The sequence below is a fragment of the Plectropomus leopardus genome, chromosome 16, assembly GCF_008729295.1.
Source record: "Plectropomus leopardus isolate mb chromosome 16, YSFRI_Pleo_2.0, whole genome shotgun sequence".
Classification (NCBI taxonomy): Eukaryota; Metazoa; Chordata; class Actinopteri; order Perciformes; family Serranidae; genus Plectropomus; species Plectropomus leopardus.
The window spans coordinates 19823104-19845323 of NC_056478.1; the positions used below are offsets into that span (position 1 = coordinate 19823104).

Genomic DNA, 22220 nt, shown 5'->3' on the forward strand with positions numbered 1-22220 from the left:
ATTTATTTGTAGGACAAATTTCATACTCAAAGGCAAATCAAAATGCTTTAAAAATGCATTCAAATATAAAACATTAACATGCAAATCCATAACTTCCTTTTATTTTTACCACTTAAAATCTAACAAAGATTTTCTGTCTCTGCACTTTATGTTAGATTCAATATGAGCTGATTAACCGTACAGTGGAGGTGGGGTTCGACCCACTAAGACTCCCAGATTAGCCGGGTGTTGCTCAGTGCCGGCAGGGGAGCTGAGAGACCTCCCTGTCACTTTGGATTTACAGTCCATAACGTTTAACAAATGATCCCTGGCAGTCCTATTTACCCTCCTTCAGCTCTGGGTGTGGTGTCTCTCCATCTGTTCCTGGGTGGCTTCCTTTGCCTTACAGCTCACAGATCTGTCAGGGTGTCGTCAGAAACAGTGGCTGAAGTCACCATCTGCTACCAATTACAGTATGACAATCTGCAGCTCTGTAAAGAACTACAGAAGGTGTATGGGAGCCAGAGGGAAAGGGAAGAAGAACTTGGAAACTATAACCACAACTTGGATCTGACTTCTAACTGTGGTTAAGTGAGTCACTCTCGCCAGCAGAGCCGTGGAGGCTTGGAAACCCTCACTTTTCCATGACTGAGTGGATTTCGCTCCTGTTATTGAGTGACTAACTGTTGCTTCCAGATTTAGGTTTGAGACTTTAGTTCTTCTGTAAGACATGAAGGAACTGCTGTAGCCGTGAGAGGATCAATCTATTTGTTTTCAACAAACTGGAGCGGAAACAGGTCGGACTTTCAGGAGTGGTGATATGACTTTATTGACTTAAACATTTCTAGCGTTGTTATTCATACAAAGTGGAAGTTGCATGATCCTGGAAACAGATTTACAAATTACTGCATGCCATACAAACGCCTTATAAACTGCATTTTTGCTGATGCAAGATAGCACAATGTTGCGCTCATGATATGAGTATTTTTAATGGCAACCACAATGTTGACATTGTGGGAAAAGCTATTCAAGAACATCCCTCCATTCTGGATAATGTCAGCAATTTCTTTATGAGTGACTTGTGAGCAATGGAGGAGCACAAAGCCATCCTAAAATTTTTCCGGAACCTCTCAGAGGAGGAGAATGGGGACATAATACAAGGAGACACAGAGCTGAGTTTTAATCATGTAAAGAAAAATGGGGATATGAGTTCTGAAGAAACTCTGAAGAACAGTAGAGACTTCTTATCGCATGCTATATCGCCTCATGTTGGAGAGAATACGACCCCTAACTCAGAGGGATATATACCTTGGAGAGAAGCTGGAAATGACTCAGATATGACAGAGAGGAGAGGAATAATGTCAACCTCAGAGAGCAGCAAAGTGTGGCTGCAAACGCTGAAAATGGCTCAGAGAAGCAGATGTTTGCAACAAATCAAGAACAGAATAAGACACCAAATGAAAATTGTGACAAAGGTAATGGCTGCAGCAAGGAAGATTGTCACATATCTGAGAACTTGCTGCATGAAAGTGAATGAATGAATCTGTGCAACCAAGATGTCAACTCATTGCAAATGACTCAGCAAATACAGGTAGTGATTGTGTTGCACCAGTCAGTGTCGAGCAGGACGACACTGAAGATGCTAATCAGAGAGAGAGAACAGAAGAAAATGTTCACAGCCAGGAAGATTTTATTTCAAGTACTTACAGTTTGGATTTTGACCCTGAGGAATCTGCAGAAAGTGCATCATTTAAATCCAAACATGCAGAGTGACCGTGACTCGGACAGGACCTGCAGTTGAGGATGAACCTACACCAGCGCTAGAGGAAGCCTTTAGCCCTTCTTGCATTCAAAATGAAGAGAAGAACGATGCAGAAGAGGACAGTTATGACGAAGAAGAGAAAAGAGATGTATTTCCAGATTTTTCTGCTCAATCCCACCATCCTTCCATTCCAAAAGACGAAAATATCTTCATAACATCTGCAGCCAACAACCCTCCACCTGGATCCACCTTGACTCGAGCCACCTTCTCCCCAGGCTCCTCCACGGACAAACAGATCCAGCTCCCAGCCCTCTTCAGCGGCCTGAGGGTCCTCAGGAAGGGGGTGGTTGGGCCCGAGCACGACACCGTGGCGCAGATCAAACCGTCTTCTCAAGGAGCAAGGAGGGACATTTTCCCTGAGAGGCAAGGTGATGCTAAAGTTCAGGGAGGCTTCCTGGGTCAGATCTCCCAGTTCCTGAACCGGGAAAAGAGAGATGAGAAAGAGGAGAGGAAGGAGGCTGAGGGAGAGCAGGATGAGACTGATGAGATTGAAGAAGGTCAAGAGGGTGATAGGAAAGAACCCGAAACAGAGGAGGAGGTTTCAACTGAGTCCACGAAACCTTCTGTGTCCAGTGCAGAGGCAGCATTCGATGCCTTTAAGGCCTTTTTCACCCCGAAGCCTTTAAAGAAGGACCCAGCAGAGAAGGTGGACCTGGAGGCAGTGAGGAAGAAGATAAGAGCAGATAAAGATGTGCTGAGAGCGCTTTTTGAGAGAACCAATAAGACCCCTGAGAAGAAAGACTCAGCTGATGGCAAAGTACGAATTGTGTATAAACCAACAAGCATCAACTTGCTTCACCAAAACCTTGATTAGAATACCGTCCTGTGTGTAAAGAAGCTCTAGTTATGATCGATACTGTAATAAATCTGTTGTCAAATTCTGTTTTATTTCCAGTCAGAAGCATCCACCCCAGCAGAGGGAGAGGAGAGAACTCCTGGCCGCCTACAAGCTGTCTGGCCGCCACTTAAAGAGGAAAAAGTTGGGCTGAAATATACAGAAGCAGGTACTCATTCATTAATTCACATCCATCATTTTGTCATAAAAATGTTTTTATCTATCCACATTGCTTAGGCTCCCAACAATTATCTGCTGTATGTGTTCAATTGTGTTTTTTTTTCTTTTTTTTTCTAAACTCATTTAAATTGAATATATAGAAAAGTCTTTAAAGTATGACCTTTTGCCTTTGCTACAAAATGAGCTTTTATGTTTAACTAAATACTACTTTTACTAAATACTACTCGCAATCATCAATAATGACCCACTTGAAGTGTGTGGTGGTGTCTTTATCTACAGAGACTATGAGACTAAGATTATGGTGATAGTCGTGGCTGGAGGTAATTCGTTTTGGGTCGTCCATCCATCTTACCGTGCCATTGTTGTGAACACAATATCTCAAGAACACCATGTGGGAATTTCTTCAATTTTGGCACTTGTGCTTACTTAAACTCAGCACAGCAATGAACTGGTTAAATTTTGGCTGAATTAGAGAACAATTCTCCAAAAATAAAAACAATAAATATATTGCCACCCTGTAAAATAAAAAAATATAATCCATGCAGATTAATTCGGCCTTTATTAACACTATGTTCTGAATATGTATGACAGACAGTTCATTAGAGACAGAGCAGCAGAGGGCATAGGAGTGTTTGCTCTGTGTTATCATGCGGTGGATTTAATATCAAGCGTAACTGCTTCGGTAAACACAACTCCACCCCGTGTGTGTCCACAGCGAACCAGTCTGTAAGACGCCAGCACCTTTAGTGTGTGAAGGGATTAACTGGACTGCACACTCAGGTTAGTGGCAGTCTGTGGCAAAGACTGTGATGCCTTTAAGCAAATTATTAATATTTCATTGGAAAAAGATTTTTTAAATCCCATTGGGGCTTTTTTTGCCTCAGGTCACTGGATGCACAATTTAAAAATCTAATCTGAGGGCAAAATTAAGGCCGGCACAACTCTACAGTCTGAAATATCTTAACTAAACATTTTCAACCCTAATAAGTACTATAAATCTCTAAACAGGGATTTTATATTTGTGCCTTTTTGTGTTTTTGTAGTGATTTGCATGAAACCATGTGGTGCTGGCAAATAAGCTGTCAGTCACAAAACATTATTTTTCAAAGGCCAAAAAGGTCAAATCCCAGTTTTAGAAATGTACAAAATGTCACTCACAGCTTTTAAAAGGATTTGAAAGTGGTCCTGCTTCATCTGGATGAGCTCTAAAACTTAAAATCATCCCATTTAGTTTGAAAAAATGTCTACCTCTATTCATCAGTTAGATTATCACAGGTTGTTTGAGCAGAGATAAAACTGTGTGCTCCATGTGTACACACCCACAAATACACTTCCTGTAAGTACTGTCTGGACAGTAAATACACTTTATAACTAACCCTAAATAAGTTCAGTCATCCATTAGCAGATAAATGTTTGCATAAAGAGTTTGTCTAAAGTGCCAGAGCTGTGTGCCTGCATGAGTCTGTTAGTCATTTGAGGCTCTACTGCCATCATCTGGTCAAACTTCGTATTGTTAGTTCATCCTCAAACAGCCTCCTGCAGTATTAAAACATGAATTCGATTTGTCATGCAGAGCCAGTCACAGTTCTCAAGTGTCTCTTAATTTGTTCGTTTTGCCATCAACAACACTAATGTATCCATCGCGGTAAAGAAAGTGCTCTCGGGCGCCGCAGCTGTAATAATGAACATCTGTTTGTGGTGCAGGAAGAAGCTCAAAGCTGTTTTTAAATGCATTTTCTGCTCTGTTTCCTCTCAGAGCATCAGGCTGCTCTGCTGCAGCTGAAGAGAGAATGCAAAGAGGAGCTGGAGAAGTTACAGGTCAGTATGAACAATACAGTGAGATGCTGATGTGCTGCCAATTTTTGGCACTTAAAAGGATTCTATTGACACTTTGGGAAATAAGCTTATTCTCTTTCTTGCCAAGAGTTAGATGAGAAGACTAATATCACTCTCAAATATGAGATTGGTATGTTTCCATTAGAAGACAAAAACAGGACAATTATAAGAAGTGGTGTACATTACAGGAATGATCCAAACTGTAAGATATGGTTGATCTGCTGCTCATATAGCTTTCTAAAATGTACAGTCTGTTTCTTTCCACTGTTGATAGCACGTCTCTGAGCATGTCTCTCCTCAGTAAACAAAGAATTCAAAAACAGATGAAAGTTTTGTTGAACTGAAGTAAAAAAGGTTTGTGTTTTAAAACATCAAAACTATATCAAAACATCTGTTCACAAACTATCCCAGAACTCTGCCAAGTCTCATTTATCCAGCTGTGTGCTCAGTCCCAGGCATTTCACTAAAGCATCATGATTTACAACACTTCCGCATTAACAGTACAGATGATTATTTCGGTAGTAAATTATTCCTTTAACTTTTACTTTAATTTCCAGGAGGACTTTGGTCATGAACTCTCCAGACTGAAGTTGGAGAATGAGGAAAATGTCGCCCGTCTGGAGCTCGCTCTGGCCGAGCTGCAGGCTGAACTCTCCCAGGTTGGGACCCGCCGTCATGGAGAACTCAAAGATGTCGCCGTATCAACAGAAGACGACTTTTTACCCAAATCTTTCCGCACAGTCTGCATCCAGACAGACCGGGAGACTTTTGTAAAGACTCCTGAGGATGGAGAGGCTGCAGGGAGAGGCTGCACCAGCCCTCAGCAGCAGAGGGTGACCCCAAAGAAGCTGGACCTGACTTCTATCAGCCTCAGCTTGGCTGGTCAGAGGGACGAGACTTCCTCCTCAACACATGAGCCTCCATCCCAAACTCCTCCTCCACCTGGAGCCACGCTGCCTCCAGCAGAACAACCATCTGCTCCTCCTCAGACAACCAAAACAGACAATCGTCCTCCTCCTCCTCCTCCTCCACCTCCTCCATGTTTGTCATCACCCATTAACAACATGCAGCCATCTAAAGTCCCTCCACCACCACCACCTCCTCCTCCTCCTCCTCCTCCTCCTCCATCCCTGCCAGGCTTAGCACCACCACCGCCTCCTCCTCCAGCTGGAGGTTTCATCAATGAAACGCCTCCCAGGAAACCGACGGTGGAGCCTTCTCGACCCATGAAGCCTCTTTACTGGACCAGAATCCAGATCCAGGACAACAAGTGGGTTCACAGTAAATAAAAACCCAATGAAATAAACTAATAAAACAATATTAAAAAACCCAAACCTGAGGCAAAACAATTAGCAGAATAATCAACTGATCATCAACAGAAATTTAATCTGCAGCTATTTTGATAACTGATTAATCATTTCAGTTATTTTTCAAGCATAAATGCTAGTTCCTGCTCTTCCATTGTGGTGGTTTTCACTATTTTAGTAAACTGAATATCTTTGGGTTATTAATTATTGGTCGGACAGAACAAGTTACTGAAGATTTCATCTTGGGTCAAGTCATGATAGTTAACTAAAACTAAACAAGAAACTAAAACAAGGTAAACATTTTAGTTAACTGAAATAAAAATAAGAACTAGACTGTGAAAAACACAACTTAAATAATATTGTGGGCTTAGAAAATACTAAATAAATGACAAAAAAAATATATAGGAAATGTCAGTTTGTAAGTTTTAGTCTTTGATAATTCGGTCAAATGTGTTATTTCAACAAGCATGAGAAGGCATGACGAGCATGGCTTTACTGAAACTGAAAAAATACAAAAATAAAAACTACATAATCATACGAAACTACAATAAGTTTACATTTGGAGCTGAAAAAATAGTGATGGTCATTTTAACAGCTTAAAACAAAGCTGATTAAACACTATGTTCTCTCACCCACAGGAGCAACACACTGTGGAGCGTTTTAGAGGAGCCACATATAATCAACACCAGCGAGTTTGAGGATCTCTTCGCTAAAACCACCACACATACCAAGAGGAAGCCACTGTCAGAGGCTTTTGTCAAGAAAGCCAAAGCAAGGAAGGTAACCTGCAAAATTAACTGCACACTTCTCATCAGGGGATTATTTCAATATGTCCACTAGAGGGAGTAGATGCCATTGAGTGTACAGATGTAAAAATGTTTTTTTTTAAAAAATGCATCATGAAAATAGATTGAAAGAATACAGAATTTTTTGATATTTCTATGTCTTCTTCATATTAAGTATTTTATATTCAACTCACGGCTGTGATTTATTTAGTCACTCTACAGTAGAGGTATATTTTGTCATTTCCTCTTGTAGTTCCTCATTTAATTCATGTTTGCTGCAATTACAGAAAGGCAATCTAAACTATAATACATAAGAAGATATGAGAATGCACTAAAACATCCAAGAGACAGTGAGAGGGAAACACAGAATATATTTCAATAAAAAGACAAAAAAAAATCTGATCTGTTCATTTGAACCAAGGTTACAAACTAGGGTGAGGCATAACATGACTGTCAATTGTTTTGCTCCATTATTTCTTAGTAAACTCTCCATTAATGACTCACTAATTGTTTCTAGTGGTGAGGTGGTCGTGGTAACGATGTGTGTGCATGTTTATCTCAGATCATAAAGCTGTTGGACGGAAAGCGCTCTCAGGCTGTAGGCATCCTCATATCGAGTCTCCACCTGGAGATGAAGGACATACAGCAAGGTCAGTTTAAGAGCTAATCATTGTTTTGTTTTGTCCCTGTGAGCTGCTGATATCAGGAATGACTGAAATAGGAAATAAACCTCATATACAGTGTAGTAATATTACGCAGAACCTTGGATTTCATGTAGAGCCTCATTGTGTTCTATGATTAGCTTAAATCTACATTTAATTGGAGTTTTGATCATTGAGAAATACACCTTGATAGAGTATGTTCTTTCCCAGGCCTTGGGCATAAAAAGGTGTACTAGAGCACAATAACAGATATAAGTTTTATATCTTAGTTATAGTCTTTTACCTCTTCTTTTATCATATTTTTTCAGAAAAAAAGATTTTAAAGAGCTAAAGAGAAAGATAAAAATCTAGAAAAATACATAGATCATTGTCACACTGTAAAACAGTAAAACACCTAGCAGTTATTAAAATTTGTAGAATTTGCACTACAGCAGCCAGCTTCAATATTAAAATGCTTAAAATGCTGAAATGATTAATGTATCTATAATGATAATCCAATAGTGTAACATATAAAAATGTAATACTGACAGAGTGTATTTGGTTGTATAGTGAGCACTTTTATATTTATATAAAGCATATATAATATATTTACATTTTACTAAGACTTTTCCTCAAGTTACTTCAACATTTTGTTTTGTTTTTTGGAGTATTTTTTATTTTTTTACTCGGACGTAAGTAAAGGATCTGAAAAAGTCTTCCATCAGTGGCCAATCCTGATATTATTACAGCTAGCTAAGAAGGTTAATGAAATAAATCCATCCACATATTCAGTGTTTTTCCTGTCGTGTACCTGTAGATACTTATTCTTGTAATGGCCTCTGAAGGACTTTCATAAGAATCACCATTAAAACCTCAAAGAGTGTGTAATCAAACAAAAATCATGTCAGTCACATAAAATTAGAGGATCTTAGTAAAGTCAGTACACTAGCTCTATTTTCAAGCCAGTCTCTGGAACTTGAACATGCAGCCGTTATCTGTAAACATTCAGGTAACCACAGCTCTCTGAACGTCACCCTTGGTAAAATTAACCCCGACATCACACTGCAGTTACCCTGTACTTCACTTTGAATATGTTACTCAACACAATGTCAGCATCCAGGTCACAGAGAGTCAATCTGCTAATCGCAAACTGACAAACATTTTGAGGGAAACAGCAGATTTTGTTTCTCAGTGAGAGGATCTGCAGCTCTCTGTTTGGGCTCTTTGTTTTTTTTTTTGGTATATTGTCATAATGTTGTATTGAATGTTTGGTATTCAATTAAAATTTGATATCTGTGCCTTTTCACATTCCCACCTCTAGCTGTACTGGCGTAGATCAATCTGTGGTGGACTTGGAGACCATCGAAGCGCTGTATGAAAATGTAGGTGTTACAGCACACGTTACTGCAGTTTAAACAAGCGCAACTGTACATTTAAGAACGCTTAATCTCATTTATTGTCATTGTGTCAGAGAGCGCAGCCAGAAGAACTGGAGAGGATCAGGAAGCATTACGAGACGTCGGAGGAAGAAGACATTAAACTGCTGGACAAACCTGAACAGTCAGTGTCTCATCTGCTGACAGTTTAGAGTCTGCACTGCTAATTTATGAACGCTCTCACTGTCGATGCGTTTGTGCTGCAGGTTCCTGTATGAGCTGTCTCAGATCCCAGACTTTGCAGGCAGAGCTCACTGCATCATCTTTCAGTCGACCTTCATCGATGGGATCGCGTCTATCCAACGCAAGCTCAATACAGTTTCATGTGTCTGTAAGGTAGGAACAAAAGCACCTGACAGCAACCTGCTGCACGTTTGACCTTTTCTTCTCTCATGACATATCAATATGTGCATGCATTTCACTGATCATGTCTTTTTAAGGAGCACATATAGTATGTTTGACTCCCTCTGCTTCCATGATAAGATGCTCAGTGTATTTTGGCCTTAGTACAACAGGACTGAATGTGTTTCTTTGCTCTGTGATCACAATTGGATAGTTCTGAGTAAGCTATTTTAAAGGTTTAAAAGTAACATCAGTGTTCAGATTTAAGCAAAATGTGTATTTATTCTATTATGATATTTGTTAAATAGAATATGGAGGATCTGAGGTGCTAGCTGTTTGTAGTTGATCCTGTATGTGTGTTTCCGTTTTGAGGCTCTGCTGGAGAGCGATGGTGTAAAAGATGTGGTGGGACTGGTGTTGGCTCTGGGGAACCACATGAACGGAGGCAACAGGACCAGAGGTCAGGCCGACGGCTTCGGCCTAGAGATTCTACCCAAACTAAAGGACGTCAAGAGCAGAGTAAGGCCATGGTATCTGAAGAAGTACTGTAGTGGCTCCTTTTGAGGCCATTTCTTCCCTACTGAGAATTTACATGCGTCCTTGAGTAAGCAACAGATGAAGACTGTGGTCATACTAAACAAAAGAGCATCTGTTTGGTCTCTGAACCTAATAAAGTCATAGGTTCGGACATTGTTAAAAAATTACTTGTAATTTTTGTACTAAAATATTAATTCATTTTTCTTAATTAATTGAGCAAATAACTTATCCTGTGGTTTATTGCTTTCCATAATATGGGCAATCCAACAAAATAGTTAGAAATGCTATGTAAATTGTTGTATTTATTGACGCACCAATGATAAAAAAAAATGCAATTTCATTTCCAGAAACCTGATACTTAATGGTTGAGAAAATTAACGCTAAATGAAAGAGTACCTTACTTCTTCCTTTTCTTTGATTTATGTTCAGTTTAACCTGAAGAAGAGGTGGCAGATCTTTTTTTCAGTGTAGCCTCAACTGCCTCTACCAATCACAGGGTTTCATGATGTGGCCTGGGAGGCTAATCTCTGGCTTAAAAGGTCCATAAAGCACATTCTGCAGCTTGTAAAAGCTTATTACTCAGACTGCACGGTGGTAAAAGAAAGGTGAACTGAATTAGTTAATCAAAATTTTTATGAACTCACAGGAACTCACTCATGTTTTTAATTCAAACATTTTTCTGAGTGATACCTCAGAAAAATGTTAAATGTTAAAAAATACCTTGCATGCTCTCTGAATATCATACAATGAATGATCTTAAAATACTTTTCTTTAATTCAAGTGTTAATGAAGGAACTGGGATATGACAGTGAGCCATTGGCCTGCACACAAAAGTTTTACTGCTGCAGTTTTGATGGGTCTCCTGCATTTCTCCACAGGACAATCGAATCAGCCTGGTGGACTACGTGTGTCATACTATCTGCAAAATGTGGATAAGGTATAAGTTACAATGTTACTGACATATTTTTTTTGTATGCTTTACTCTACAAGCCAATGTGCTTCTATTGTTTTCCTCCAAATGTTTGAACAGACTTCATATATACACCAGGTATTAATGCTTGAGTTATTGATCATAACCGGACTGCTTTTAGTATCAGTGTCAATGCACCAAATACGTCCTCAACACCTACTTAGTCCATTCGCTTGGATCACATTTGGAGGTGGTCTGGGCCATTTGTGGCCACATTCTTTCAGCAGTGTGTAGGCTAATGTGTCCTGGGCCACACTGAAGGACTGCCTATTTAGATGACGTCCTTACTCATCTGACTCCTCATTGGATAAGAAAACTTTTGTTGGTGCAGTTACACATAAGCAGAGCCTTGCCACTGTATGTCCAGTAAATGCTCAGTTCAACGCCTACCCAGTTAGCATGAGGTAACACATCAGCAGCAGCCGCAGCAGCTGTTAAACAGCCCCAACAAACTCATACAGCCAGTGAAACAGCATAACTGTATGGTCAAACATAGCTAGAAGCGGTAAAGTTAGCCATGTGAAGCTAACAGTTAGCCCTGTCACTGTGTGTGTGGGCTGGGGCAGACTCTTATCAGCTGTCTGCAGCTCACACTCCTGCAGCAGTAGTCTTTCAGTGGTGCTAGTCTCATAATACACAAAGAGAGAGAGAGAGAGAGAGAGAGACTATTTTTTTGCATGTCTTTGTCTTTTTTTGACTCATTCGATTCAACTTTTACAGTCGTGCCAAAAGTGAAATTGTCCAAAGACGCACTTCATTTCTTAGTTCCTGACTTTCTTGCTGTTTTGATACTATCACACCAGAACGCCGGCACAGACAAGAGCATGTTCCCTCTTCCTGAACCTCAGGACGTCTTCCTGGCTGCGCAGGTCAAGTTTGATGACCTCAACAGAGACCTGAGACAGCTCGGACGAGATCTGACAAGTATGTGACATCACTACAACAACCTTTATATATTCCAGCTGTTTATCTCTTACAAACAAACAATCAAACAAACAAACAAAAACACCCTCTTAAGTAATAAATGCCTGCCAATACTCCTGTCCACATCTTTCATTTCATAATATTAAATGGTATTAATCTCCAAAACATTTGCTCCACTTCAGGGCCGTGGGCAGTGCTGTGATAAGAGCTGCATTTTGTGTGTGAATACAATCAACAGGATGATCCTCTTCATTATGAATCAATTTAAATAAGTTTTTTCTAAAGGAATATATTATGAAAAATCACTTCATACTTTAACATGCTATCATAACATGCGCTACTGCAATATGGATCAAGCATATGTCACCACACATAGTGAAGGAGAACAAACAGATTACTCATAGTTTTACAGGTTAAGAGAGCACTACAAGCATATCCAAAACACACAGTATTTTAACCTCAAAATACATCACAGTACCCTATTTAAAAATTAGGCCGCATACAGACTGAAACATACACAAACAAGCACGCGAGCGGCCGCGCACACACACAGACACACAAACAAACACACACAAATCATCGTCGGCATATTCCCTGAAGTCAGAAAAAAAGTTTGTCAGTCTTTAACTATTATAGCGCGTGCTTATTAAAAAAACAAACAAAACCGGGGCCATCAGTTGCACAAAACAGACCAGAACATATCCAAACCTGCAGTTTCAAACAATCCAAAAGGCCAACTTGCACAGCACAAAACAACATAGCCAAATACTTTTTTTGCAGCACAATTATCAGAGTGAAAAAAAAAACCGGCCCAATAATGGTATTAAACTGCACGGCGGCAGCTCATAATAGAACAAACACTGTACCTTGGCTGGGTTTGCGCTTCACTTATGTTACTCCAAAAGTGGCTCATGAGTGCATTAATGTCCAAACTGTTCGAAAGGTGAGCACATTCATCAGGGACAGGCGCGTGCATCTACAGCGAGCTAACCTACATTAGACTGCGTAACATCCGTTGACCATGATGCTTAGCGTTATTTTAATTACTAGTTATTATTCAGTGTTTCTAATTAACTTTTAAAAACTTATTTAAAAATTCCATGATTTGGTAAATACCAACAGAAAAAATAATATAATTAAATATAAATATATATAATTTAAATTTTATTTCCTTTATTTTTTTTTTCATTTTGAAGAGTGTTGTGATGTTGGCCTTTTCCAGCAGGGGGTGCTACAGCAGCCCTACTTCCCACGAACATGCTCCACTTTTTTTTCCACGTTTTAGTGTGACTGGGTGACCGAAATAGTCTCGCCTTGTGGTCATTTTGTTGTGTGTTTTTGTTTGAAAACCTCAGCCAGGCTGTGTAACTCTATCACTTTGATTTTAAGAGGTTCCCACAGACCAAACCATGGCCCAGTCTGGTATCATTTTTCATCAGACACCCCCCACCTCTTCGCAACTCACCACCCTGGTTTCCCATCACCAGCCCCAGCCATTGAGTAACTGTTTATACTTAGAGCTAAAGGCCTGCTTCTTTCACCCAACGTGAGTTAACTACAGCTCAAGAACAAAAGATTTCCTCTCTGTCTGTCTTATCCTTCTGGCCTGTTCTCCTCTCTCTCTAAGTGTGCCCATATGACGCCATTCAGCAGTGCCAGCCAGTAAAGTCACGTTGAGGACAATGCTTACTCGTACATGTGCACGATTGTGAGTGAGTGCATTGTTTTATCCCTGTGTATGCATGTGTTTTTGCACTGTGTGTATTCAGAGACTAAAAGGAGTCTTGCCACTGATACAGGCCTGGCGCCTTTCAGATCCAGCTTCTAATCCTCCTGCTCATCAGATCTCCATCGTTGTGCCTTTGTGCCCCTGTCGCCAGTGCAGGGAGACCATAGCTTCCCACTTATGTAATCTCCAGACCTTCGGTATCTGTGGTATCTCTGCATGGGCCTCTGCAGAGATGCACGGATCCTTAACCTGCTCGGCTGTATCGCCCGGGCTCCAGTGTGGCCCCCAGATGTGTGCCGCAGATAGCTTTCTTTACCTCTCAACACAGCTTTGTCTTATCGGCCCGTCTACCCAAACCACCGTGCAATCTGGATCGTCCCGTTGCAGGTTCCTTTTGTTCTGCCTGTTTGAACGGCCCTCATGCCTGGTTCTGTCGCTCTTCACTCTCCCTGTGTTTTGTGTTTGGTTGGTATGAAATGTTTCCCAACACAGTTAAAGATAGATTAGTTTCTCTTAAGTCATCCGTGCTGACTGTTGAAGGAAATGAGATCCATCAAAAAGAGCTTTTTCACCATAAAACAGTTTGTAGTTCACCCAAATAACTCCAGAAAACATATTTTCTCAGTAACCTGTTGTAGTATCTACATGTAGACATGAAGATTTGATTCTCCACTAACTCAAATATAAAGGAGGTGAATTGATTTTCATCTCTGCTGCTCATATGCTAACAAAATTCTATGTAAAAGTTGGCCACCAACATTGTTACACATTGACATTTGATCAATTTAGATTGTGAAGTCAGGTGACCAGAATTCAATGTCGTCTGATGCCGACCTCAGTTTGATGAAGAATTCTGATGAAAGATGATGTTGATGTTTTGTTGGTGTTAAGTTGTTAAGTAACAAAAATCCAACATCTCGCAACATCATCTTGATGTAGAATAAAATTTAGTTACAAGGCATGGAGAAAAAAACCTGATGTCTGCAAAACATCATCATGTTAATGAAATTCTTATGTCATTTAACATCTAAAATATCATCAACCCCATTTTCATTCCAACCAAAATTGAAAGTCTCTCCGAGGTGGGAGTACTACATCTTTCTGACTTTACAAATGTCTGGTGCCAGCTGAGCAAGCAATATATTTTTCCAGAAGCTCAGCCGTGTTTACTCTCAACAAAGACCGATACCAATTTTTGAGAGTTTGAAAATAATCAGATTAAGATGTATCAGTGCACATATAACATAATGTAAATAAGCATCCCGTAAACTTGTTAATAGCTCACTATAAAGTTTTTTATGGATGGAAATGTTGGTCAATCAATTCTTTGGTCCATGACTGGTTCCGATTGAAATATCTCCACAACTATTGGATGGATTGCCATAGCTGACATTTGGGGTTTTAGGTGAAATGTTTTGTTAACTATTAGATGGATTTTCATCCATCACTTTGGTTGATGAAACAAAAAACCCTGCAAGACTGTACTTTGTGTTTAGTGCTAATCAGCAAATCTTAGCATGCTTACATACAAAACTATGAAGGCGAAGGCCGCCAACATCACCAGATGCTGATATTTGGTTGAATTTAGGTTGTGATGTCAGGTGACCAAAATCCAATGTCAGGACAGCTAACGTCAATTTGACATTGATATTTTCCTGGTTTTAAGTTGGGTTGTTAAGTAACTAATGTCTAAGGCCGACTTCATCTTGACGTTGAATTTAGACGTAAACTGTGAATACAAAAGTCAATGTCTGCAAAACGTCATAACGTTCACGCCCACACAACATGAACTTCTAATGTTTTTAGACATTCAAAATATCATCAACAGGATTTTCATTCTGAACAAAATTTAACGTCTATCTGACGTAGGAGTCCAACATCCTTTTGACGTCATATTGACATCTGGTGCTTTACATCAGCATGTTAGCACTGTCATTGTAAGTTTGCTAATTAAAATCAGCATTAAGCTCAAAACCCTGCTGTGCCTTCTGTAAGCAGGGCTGTAGATGGCTTTGTTTTGCATTTTGGGTTAGCCAGCCCTTTAAAAACTAACACTGTTGTCAAGACTTTATTGGGTAGCTTTATTTATAATAGATGTTAAAAACATCTTTAGCTTTATAGATTGTGTAATAGAGATTTTCATGTGAAATATTGGTTGTGAAGATGTAGAAGTTTCCCTCTTGAAGATGTACTGTAGCCTGTGTTTGATGTGATTTTGCATTGATTGATGAGGTGACTGGTCTAAACGTATCATCATCAAAACCTTAAAATCTTCTCACCATGAAACCAAATCACTGCTTCAGCCTCACATCTGAGAGCACCACACTCCTCATCAGCCGGGTCTGTTTATGTGGAGGTCTATAACCCTCTTCAGTCTGAAATAAGCAAACTTTTGTCGAACACAAAAGGCAGACAAAAGTTAGAAAGGAGAAAGAGATACCCGCCTCCAAAGTTTACACAAATCGTGAATGAAAACAGTATTCTTTTGTAATCTTATCTGAGAGATGTTGATCGAGCGTCGGGGTTTGGGGTGGTGGAGGTGGGGGGGTGCAGGGTCTCGGCTCCCTTTGCAGCCTCTATTATGACTGGCTCCGCAGACTGGCTCCTCTGATCCACTGATTGGACGCAGAGCAACATGGAGCCGCAGACTGGCAGAGGAAGAGAGGGAGAGAGAGAGGGAGTTTGCAGTCGCCATCTCTGGGTGAATCTCAATAAGTGATATCTAAAGAGGAAGTGGTGTTGATAACCTCCTGCTGGGGCACAGGTGGAGCTAGTTTAACCCAGAACTCTCTCTGTCTCTCTTTGCATCCATCATGTTGCAGTTATGGGTTTAGAGCTGCACAATGCTGTGGACTAAAAGTCTGTTTCTCAAAATATGACCAAACTTTTTAAAATCTGTTTTTAGAGTCCCCTAATATGATGAAATGCCATATTAAATCACTTGAGTACCCCTGTAAAGATGTAAGGTGACCACTTGTAACTCAATCACCATAAAAATGTTGGCATTGAAGGTTTCTGCAAACCACGGATACATTACACAGTATTATGTAGGGGGTATGTTGAAATTAGGGCTGTCAAACAAGTAATTTTTAAAATTTTGATTAATTGCAGAATATTATTTGTTAATCGCAGTTAATCGCAGAGCGGTAGCATGGCAGCCTACAGAAATAAACAGCCACTGGTTGCTTTTTCTGCTCATGTTTTTTCTTTAATCTTATGCTTTTAATTAAACAACTCATAGATGTAAATATATCTAACTGTCTGGCTACTTTTACCCAAGAAAGGTCAATCTGAGATTCAGCTTGTGTAAAGAATGTTTGTTGAAGAAATATATGTATGTTTTCTCTTTCCTCCACAGCTACACGTCACCTTTTATTTAACAAAATTTATGTAACATAAAAAGAAAGATTAATTGTACCCCCCAATTTTTCAACTGTTCTTATTTCTTTCTTTATTAACAGGATGCGAGAAAGATGTACAGAACGTTTGCTCTGATTCTCCTGAAGAAAACCTGCAGCCATTTAAGGACAAGATGGAGGCTTTTGTTCTCAGTGGTGAGTACTTACAGTTGCACATTGAGCAGCTGGAAACCTGTCTGTGTTACCTTACGCAAGTCTGTAGTTTGGAACCGGCAGTATTTCACTGGGGTAAAGTTGATATTTTTGTAGAGAAGTAGTGCTTGGGTTTAAAAAAAATTCAGACCTCTGAAACCAATTTATGGCTCAAAAGTCAAATTTAACAATACTGAGATTTGTATTTTACTTATATATTTGTATTTTACTTATGTATTTATATTTAAATACATTGCAAGTTGCCAGTTTAATTTCAGGGACCTGTCAACTCCTCATTTTTTCCCCCCACATTCTTCATTTAAACTATTCTGCTGCCCTCAGTTTCTGCCCTCAATCTCTTTGTCTCTCTTCCCATTTTAATGGAGTGTCTTTGGTATCTGTGTGTGTTTGTAAAGGAGATAGGATGGATTCAGAGTGAAGGCTAGACACTCAGATAGGGATCAGACAGATTTGGCAGCGACTGAGAGGTTCCTGCCTGAGACACACAGGCAACTGGGAAATTTTCTTCCAACTTCACTGATGTTGTAAGATTTTTATATTGACTCATCTCAAGCTGAATCACAGGAGCTCCTGCATTACCAAAGAGCTTTTGGTCCCCACATGCATTATACTTTAAAGCATGTCTTGATTTCAATCACGTTTTCTGCCACATGAAAGCTTCAAAGTGAGTAAAGAGATTGTGCTTCCACTACAAAACACTGGACTCACGTTTGATCGTTTGTCCCTTGCATAACAAGTTGTGTTTCTTTTGATATGCAGTGCATTCAGAAAGTATGCTGACCACTTTTTCACGTTTCTTGAAGTTGCAGTCTAAAATCACATGCAGCCTCAGATGATGCAGTCTAAAATCTTTAACATTCATTTCTACGAGCTGTGCATGCTGTTTCTTCTACCTCATATTTTAGTATCTACTGAGCTGTGACACATATTTACAGACATGTGTGTCCCTTTCCAAAGCATGTCCAATCCATTGAACCAACCACAGGTGGACTCCAGTCAAAGTGTAGAAACACCTCAAAGATAATCAGGAGAAATGGAAGGCATCTGAGCTCAGTTTCAAATCCTGCAGGATCTGCATACTTGTGTCAGTGTTAGATTTTATTTTTTATTTTCAATACATTTTATTTTTATTTTCAAACACTCCTCAAATCCTGTTTTTGCTTTGTCATTATGTAGTAGTATGTATTAGTATTGATTGTAGATTGGTGAGGGAATTGAAAGGGTTTTAGTGAAAGACTGCATCATATAATAATGTGAAAAGGGGTTTAAATACTTTCTGGAATCACTGTAAAAAACCCCAAAACAACCCACTAATGACAAACTTATGCCATTTTTCTAGCCTTTCTTTGTCAGCTGGAACATGTAAAATTATTTGTTTTCCTCTTAATGTTTAGTAGTTGTAAAATAAAATATATTTAAAGATTTTTTAAGATGTGTATCACAATTAAAACTAACAAAGAAATTAGGTTTTATATTAGAATGTGTCTTTATTTAAAAAAACCTGTCTTTGTTTGACATAGTCATCATTATACAAGAGATACTTAGTGTTTTTACAAGTGTTTTTATCAACAGTCTCCATAGAGAGTATGACTGTTAAAAACATAATCTGTGTTTTTTGGGGAGGAGTCTGCCTACAACTAAACTGTTTCCTCATTTTGTTTCTTTGCAGCACGAAAAGAACACGCAGAAGCTTCCTATCAGTTGTCGACTGTACAAAAAAGGTTGGCGAATTAAATCATACTAGGCTTCTAAATTTGGTGGTTAAATTAACTGTCAACCCAAGCAGCCATAAACGTGCTTGCAGTAGTGGTGAATGTAACTGTGTCAGCTCCAGGGGGTTATCTCCAGGTCTGAAAATTAAAGCCAATGCAGATGTGCCTAAAACCAGCGTTCGTTTTAATGCTGCATTCACACTACGAGCGACACAGCAACAGGCCACAGGTCATTTTTAATAAAGTTGGTGATATGAAGCAACAAACTGATGACCATTGGCGCTGCTGATGGGCATGACATGCTGTGAAAAAAAGTTTAGCTTTTTTTTAGTGATGTTTACAATGTTTGAAATGGATATATTTATTTTTATATGTAAAAGGTAGTAGAATCCAGCCCTTAGACCTACAGAAACATCACATCTGGTTCAAGATGAGAAGTAAATTTCCATTTATTCATCTTGGTTTACCAGGTTTTTAATCCTTTTTCATTTTTTGTTTATACTTGTCACTGTTCAGTTTTCAGGACTTGGCTCTTTACTTTGGACTGAAGCCCAAGACGGGAGAGAAGGAGGTGACCACCGGTCATTTCTTTATGCTCTGGTTTGAGTTTTGTGCCGACTTCAAGGTCAGGTGGAAGAGGGAGAACAAGATCATCTCCAAGGAGAGGTATCAGACAGCTCTGTGCATTTCTAACACTGTCCAGATTTACAATAATAATGATCTTTAAAAAACGTCTGGGAAATGCTGCAAATGTGCGGCTTGATCCTGTCAGCTGTCCAATTAACACAATTGTAAAATTCCAAAGTCACCTAATGTTTTAAAAAAAAATCCAGGCAGTTATGTCTGGAGTATTGCATGTGACAGGTTTGGAAACAGGGGAGCATCCTTCCCCATGACACTGGTCCTCATTTATTAATCCAGCGTACAAACCAACGCAGGTCTGAGTAAAGTAATCATCCTATGATATGGTACAGGTGTTATTCATGAAACATTCTTTTCCTGCTGCTGAGAGAAATTGTCATTTACACATCCCACCCCAACATGTTCCTGGTTTAGAGGCCTCACTGACCCGAAACGTGGAGTGCGTGGCTATACATAACAGGGTTGTTGTCATAACAGGTGATGGAGGAGACAAACGTACCATTTGTGTCCGAGCTGGACATGGGGAAAAATGTAATAATACAGGCTACTAGTATTTAATGAGCTTTGCGTGGAAATGACCGTATGCCCAGGTTTTTGTCATACATTCGTTTCATAAATGAGGGCCATTGTGTATTGAGGATATTAACGTTTCTTTTTGGGTTGATTGAACTGAGCTTGTGTTGACTTACTGACTATATTTTATTATATATGTCTATAAATGACAGAAAACAATCACATTTTATCTGGTTGATACATTAAGTTTATACTATAAAAACTTAATTTTTAATATAGGCTACATGCCCAAGTCTTATAAACCATTAAACCAATGAATCTAACATTTTTTTCTGCAGATTAAAAGAGGCTCAGCTTTCAGTGAAGAGGATCACATCAGAAAAGAAGGTGGAGACCAGAAAGAACAACCCTAACAGCCTGGTAAGAAGAGATTTAGTACAGTGGATATACTGAAGAGGAAAATACATTTGTCCCTCTAAAAACAGACATTTCCAGTTCTTAAACACACCATGAAGATAAATTCATGCACTTTGACCAGTATGTGTTAAGGTTTGAGTTTTAGCTGGACCCAAAGAAGCCGAAAGCCAGAGTCAAAGCAGTTTAAACCGTTTATTAACCACACAAACAAAGCTATGAAGTGGAGCGGACATGAATGGCACGGAGGGGAGACAGGGATCTTGAGTCCAGGAATGAGCCAGCAGGGACAGGTGGAGGTAATGAGTGTAGGTGACACTGGGAGGAACAGCAAGGAGCACACAGGGGGCAATCTGGAGAAGTGGAGAAGCAGTGATGAGTCCGAAGGCAGTTACAAAAGGCTAAAAAAACACTGGAGTCAAAAACCACTATAAGCAAAAACACTAGAGATAGCTGAGACCTGTAGCCAGTGATTACCACTAGTGAGCGGAACAATCTGGCACTGGAGTAGTGGGAAAACAGGGTATATGAAGCAGCCTTCATTGCAGTGAGATGCGGAACAGGTGTGGTCCTCTGGGTCCAACGGGAAAAAGGTGGCCACGCCTCCACACACACACACACACACACACATTGAGAAAAGGGGACAAGGGGAGGGGAAGACACATAAGACAGGAAAAAAACACAGGCAAAAACAAAAGATACAAAATGCCACAGCAAGCTTAGAAGTTCCTGGTAAAAATCATTTTAGATTGTGCAGTGTTTTGTCTCCGTTTATAATACTGATCATATTTTACCTTCAACAGAAAGAGAGGCTACGTCAGAAAGAAGCCAACATGTCTTCAACCTAACAGACTCAGAGGTAGCTGATACATCATGATCATTACACACACACACACACACACACACACACACACACAACCATCTTCACCAAGTTGATCCAAGTGTCTGTGGACACCATGACACCATTGGTTAATACACAATAAACGTTGTAGATGTAAAAAATGAACATTACTTTTGCCAGACAATGAAGAATCTTATTCCATCATTCATTGACAGTTTTGCTGTGTAATCTGCTACCTAAAAATGTACTTTAAAGATTGCAGAAGATGTAATAAATGTGCAATATTTAGAATTTAATATTATGAACTTAAGCACTGTATTTATATTCTTGTATTGAACTTTGTACGCAAATTATTTGCATTGATTTTGACGTCTTTGATCCACTTAGAATATTTTTCTACGAATAAAATCACTGATCAGAACATATGTGATTTCATAGCTTATTTTATTCACAAGCAACATTACAATAAATGATACACATATTATACAAAGTCATAAAGTGAAGTGGCATTTAGTAGTGCAGGTTGTAAAAAAAAAAAAAAACTAAAACAAAAAAAAAAAACACTTACATCATGATCAGCTTAATATCCCACACAGTGGAAACAATACAACCATCTCAGTCCTTTTACACAAGTGTTTAACATAAATTAGCCTGCATGTATGCAAAATATATGACCAGTGGTGTAGTGTAGTGTATACGGGGTACACCCACCTCTTTTTCTGGTCATTTACAACCCACTTCCTTCTCTGTAAGCTACACTTTTACCTGGTAGTACACCTATCTCATCAACTACCTCTACACCACTGACAATGACACTGTAAATTGTTACACACCAGTCTTCCTTAATCTTAAACAGGTTTTAGGTCATCAGTTCACTTATCTAAACCCTCAGCATTGGCAGTGTCCCTGCACTTATAACCATTTGACCAAAACCCTCCAACTCTGCAAAGAAGCAAATAGATGGCACTAGAGGATGAAGTCAAAAGTATCCATTGACGAAGGCAGCATTGCAGACAGCGGTGGTCTATGAGGCCATTAAATACCTGATGGCATGTGAACAGAGGCTTCTTTTCACTATATGACAGATATGTTTCGTTCTTTCATTTTTAAAAGTCTTTGTCATCTCCTGCTGTTGTATGTTGCTTCAGCTACACTACACTGCCTCCAGGATCTCTGGTGGTACTGTTCTGATTCATCCATTTC

The 22220-nt window shown here is 39.4% G+C and overlaps 1 protein-coding gene across 1 annotated transcript; it reads left to right on the forward strand.

Moving 5' to 3' along the window:
• The first annotated feature begins 985 nt into the window (after positions 1–985).
• Positions 986–21097, forward strand: fmn1 (formin 1). Its single transcript, XM_042503794.1, is given in 21 exon segments — positions 986–1320; positions 1323–1508; positions 1511–1687; positions 1732–2558; positions 2697–2805; positions 4573–4634; positions 5210–5922; positions 6598–6739; positions 7307–7398; positions 8707–8767; positions 8857–8945; positions 9028–9157; positions 9536–9682; positions 10579–10603; positions 10606–10637; positions 11474–11594; positions 16785–16877; positions 18565–18616; positions 19124–19273; positions 20101–20182; positions 20980–21097. Coding segments are annotated over 21 exon segments (3588 nt in total). The 5' UTR covers positions 986–1067; the 3' UTR covers positions 21025–21097.
• Positions 21098–22220: the final 1123 nt, after the last annotated feature.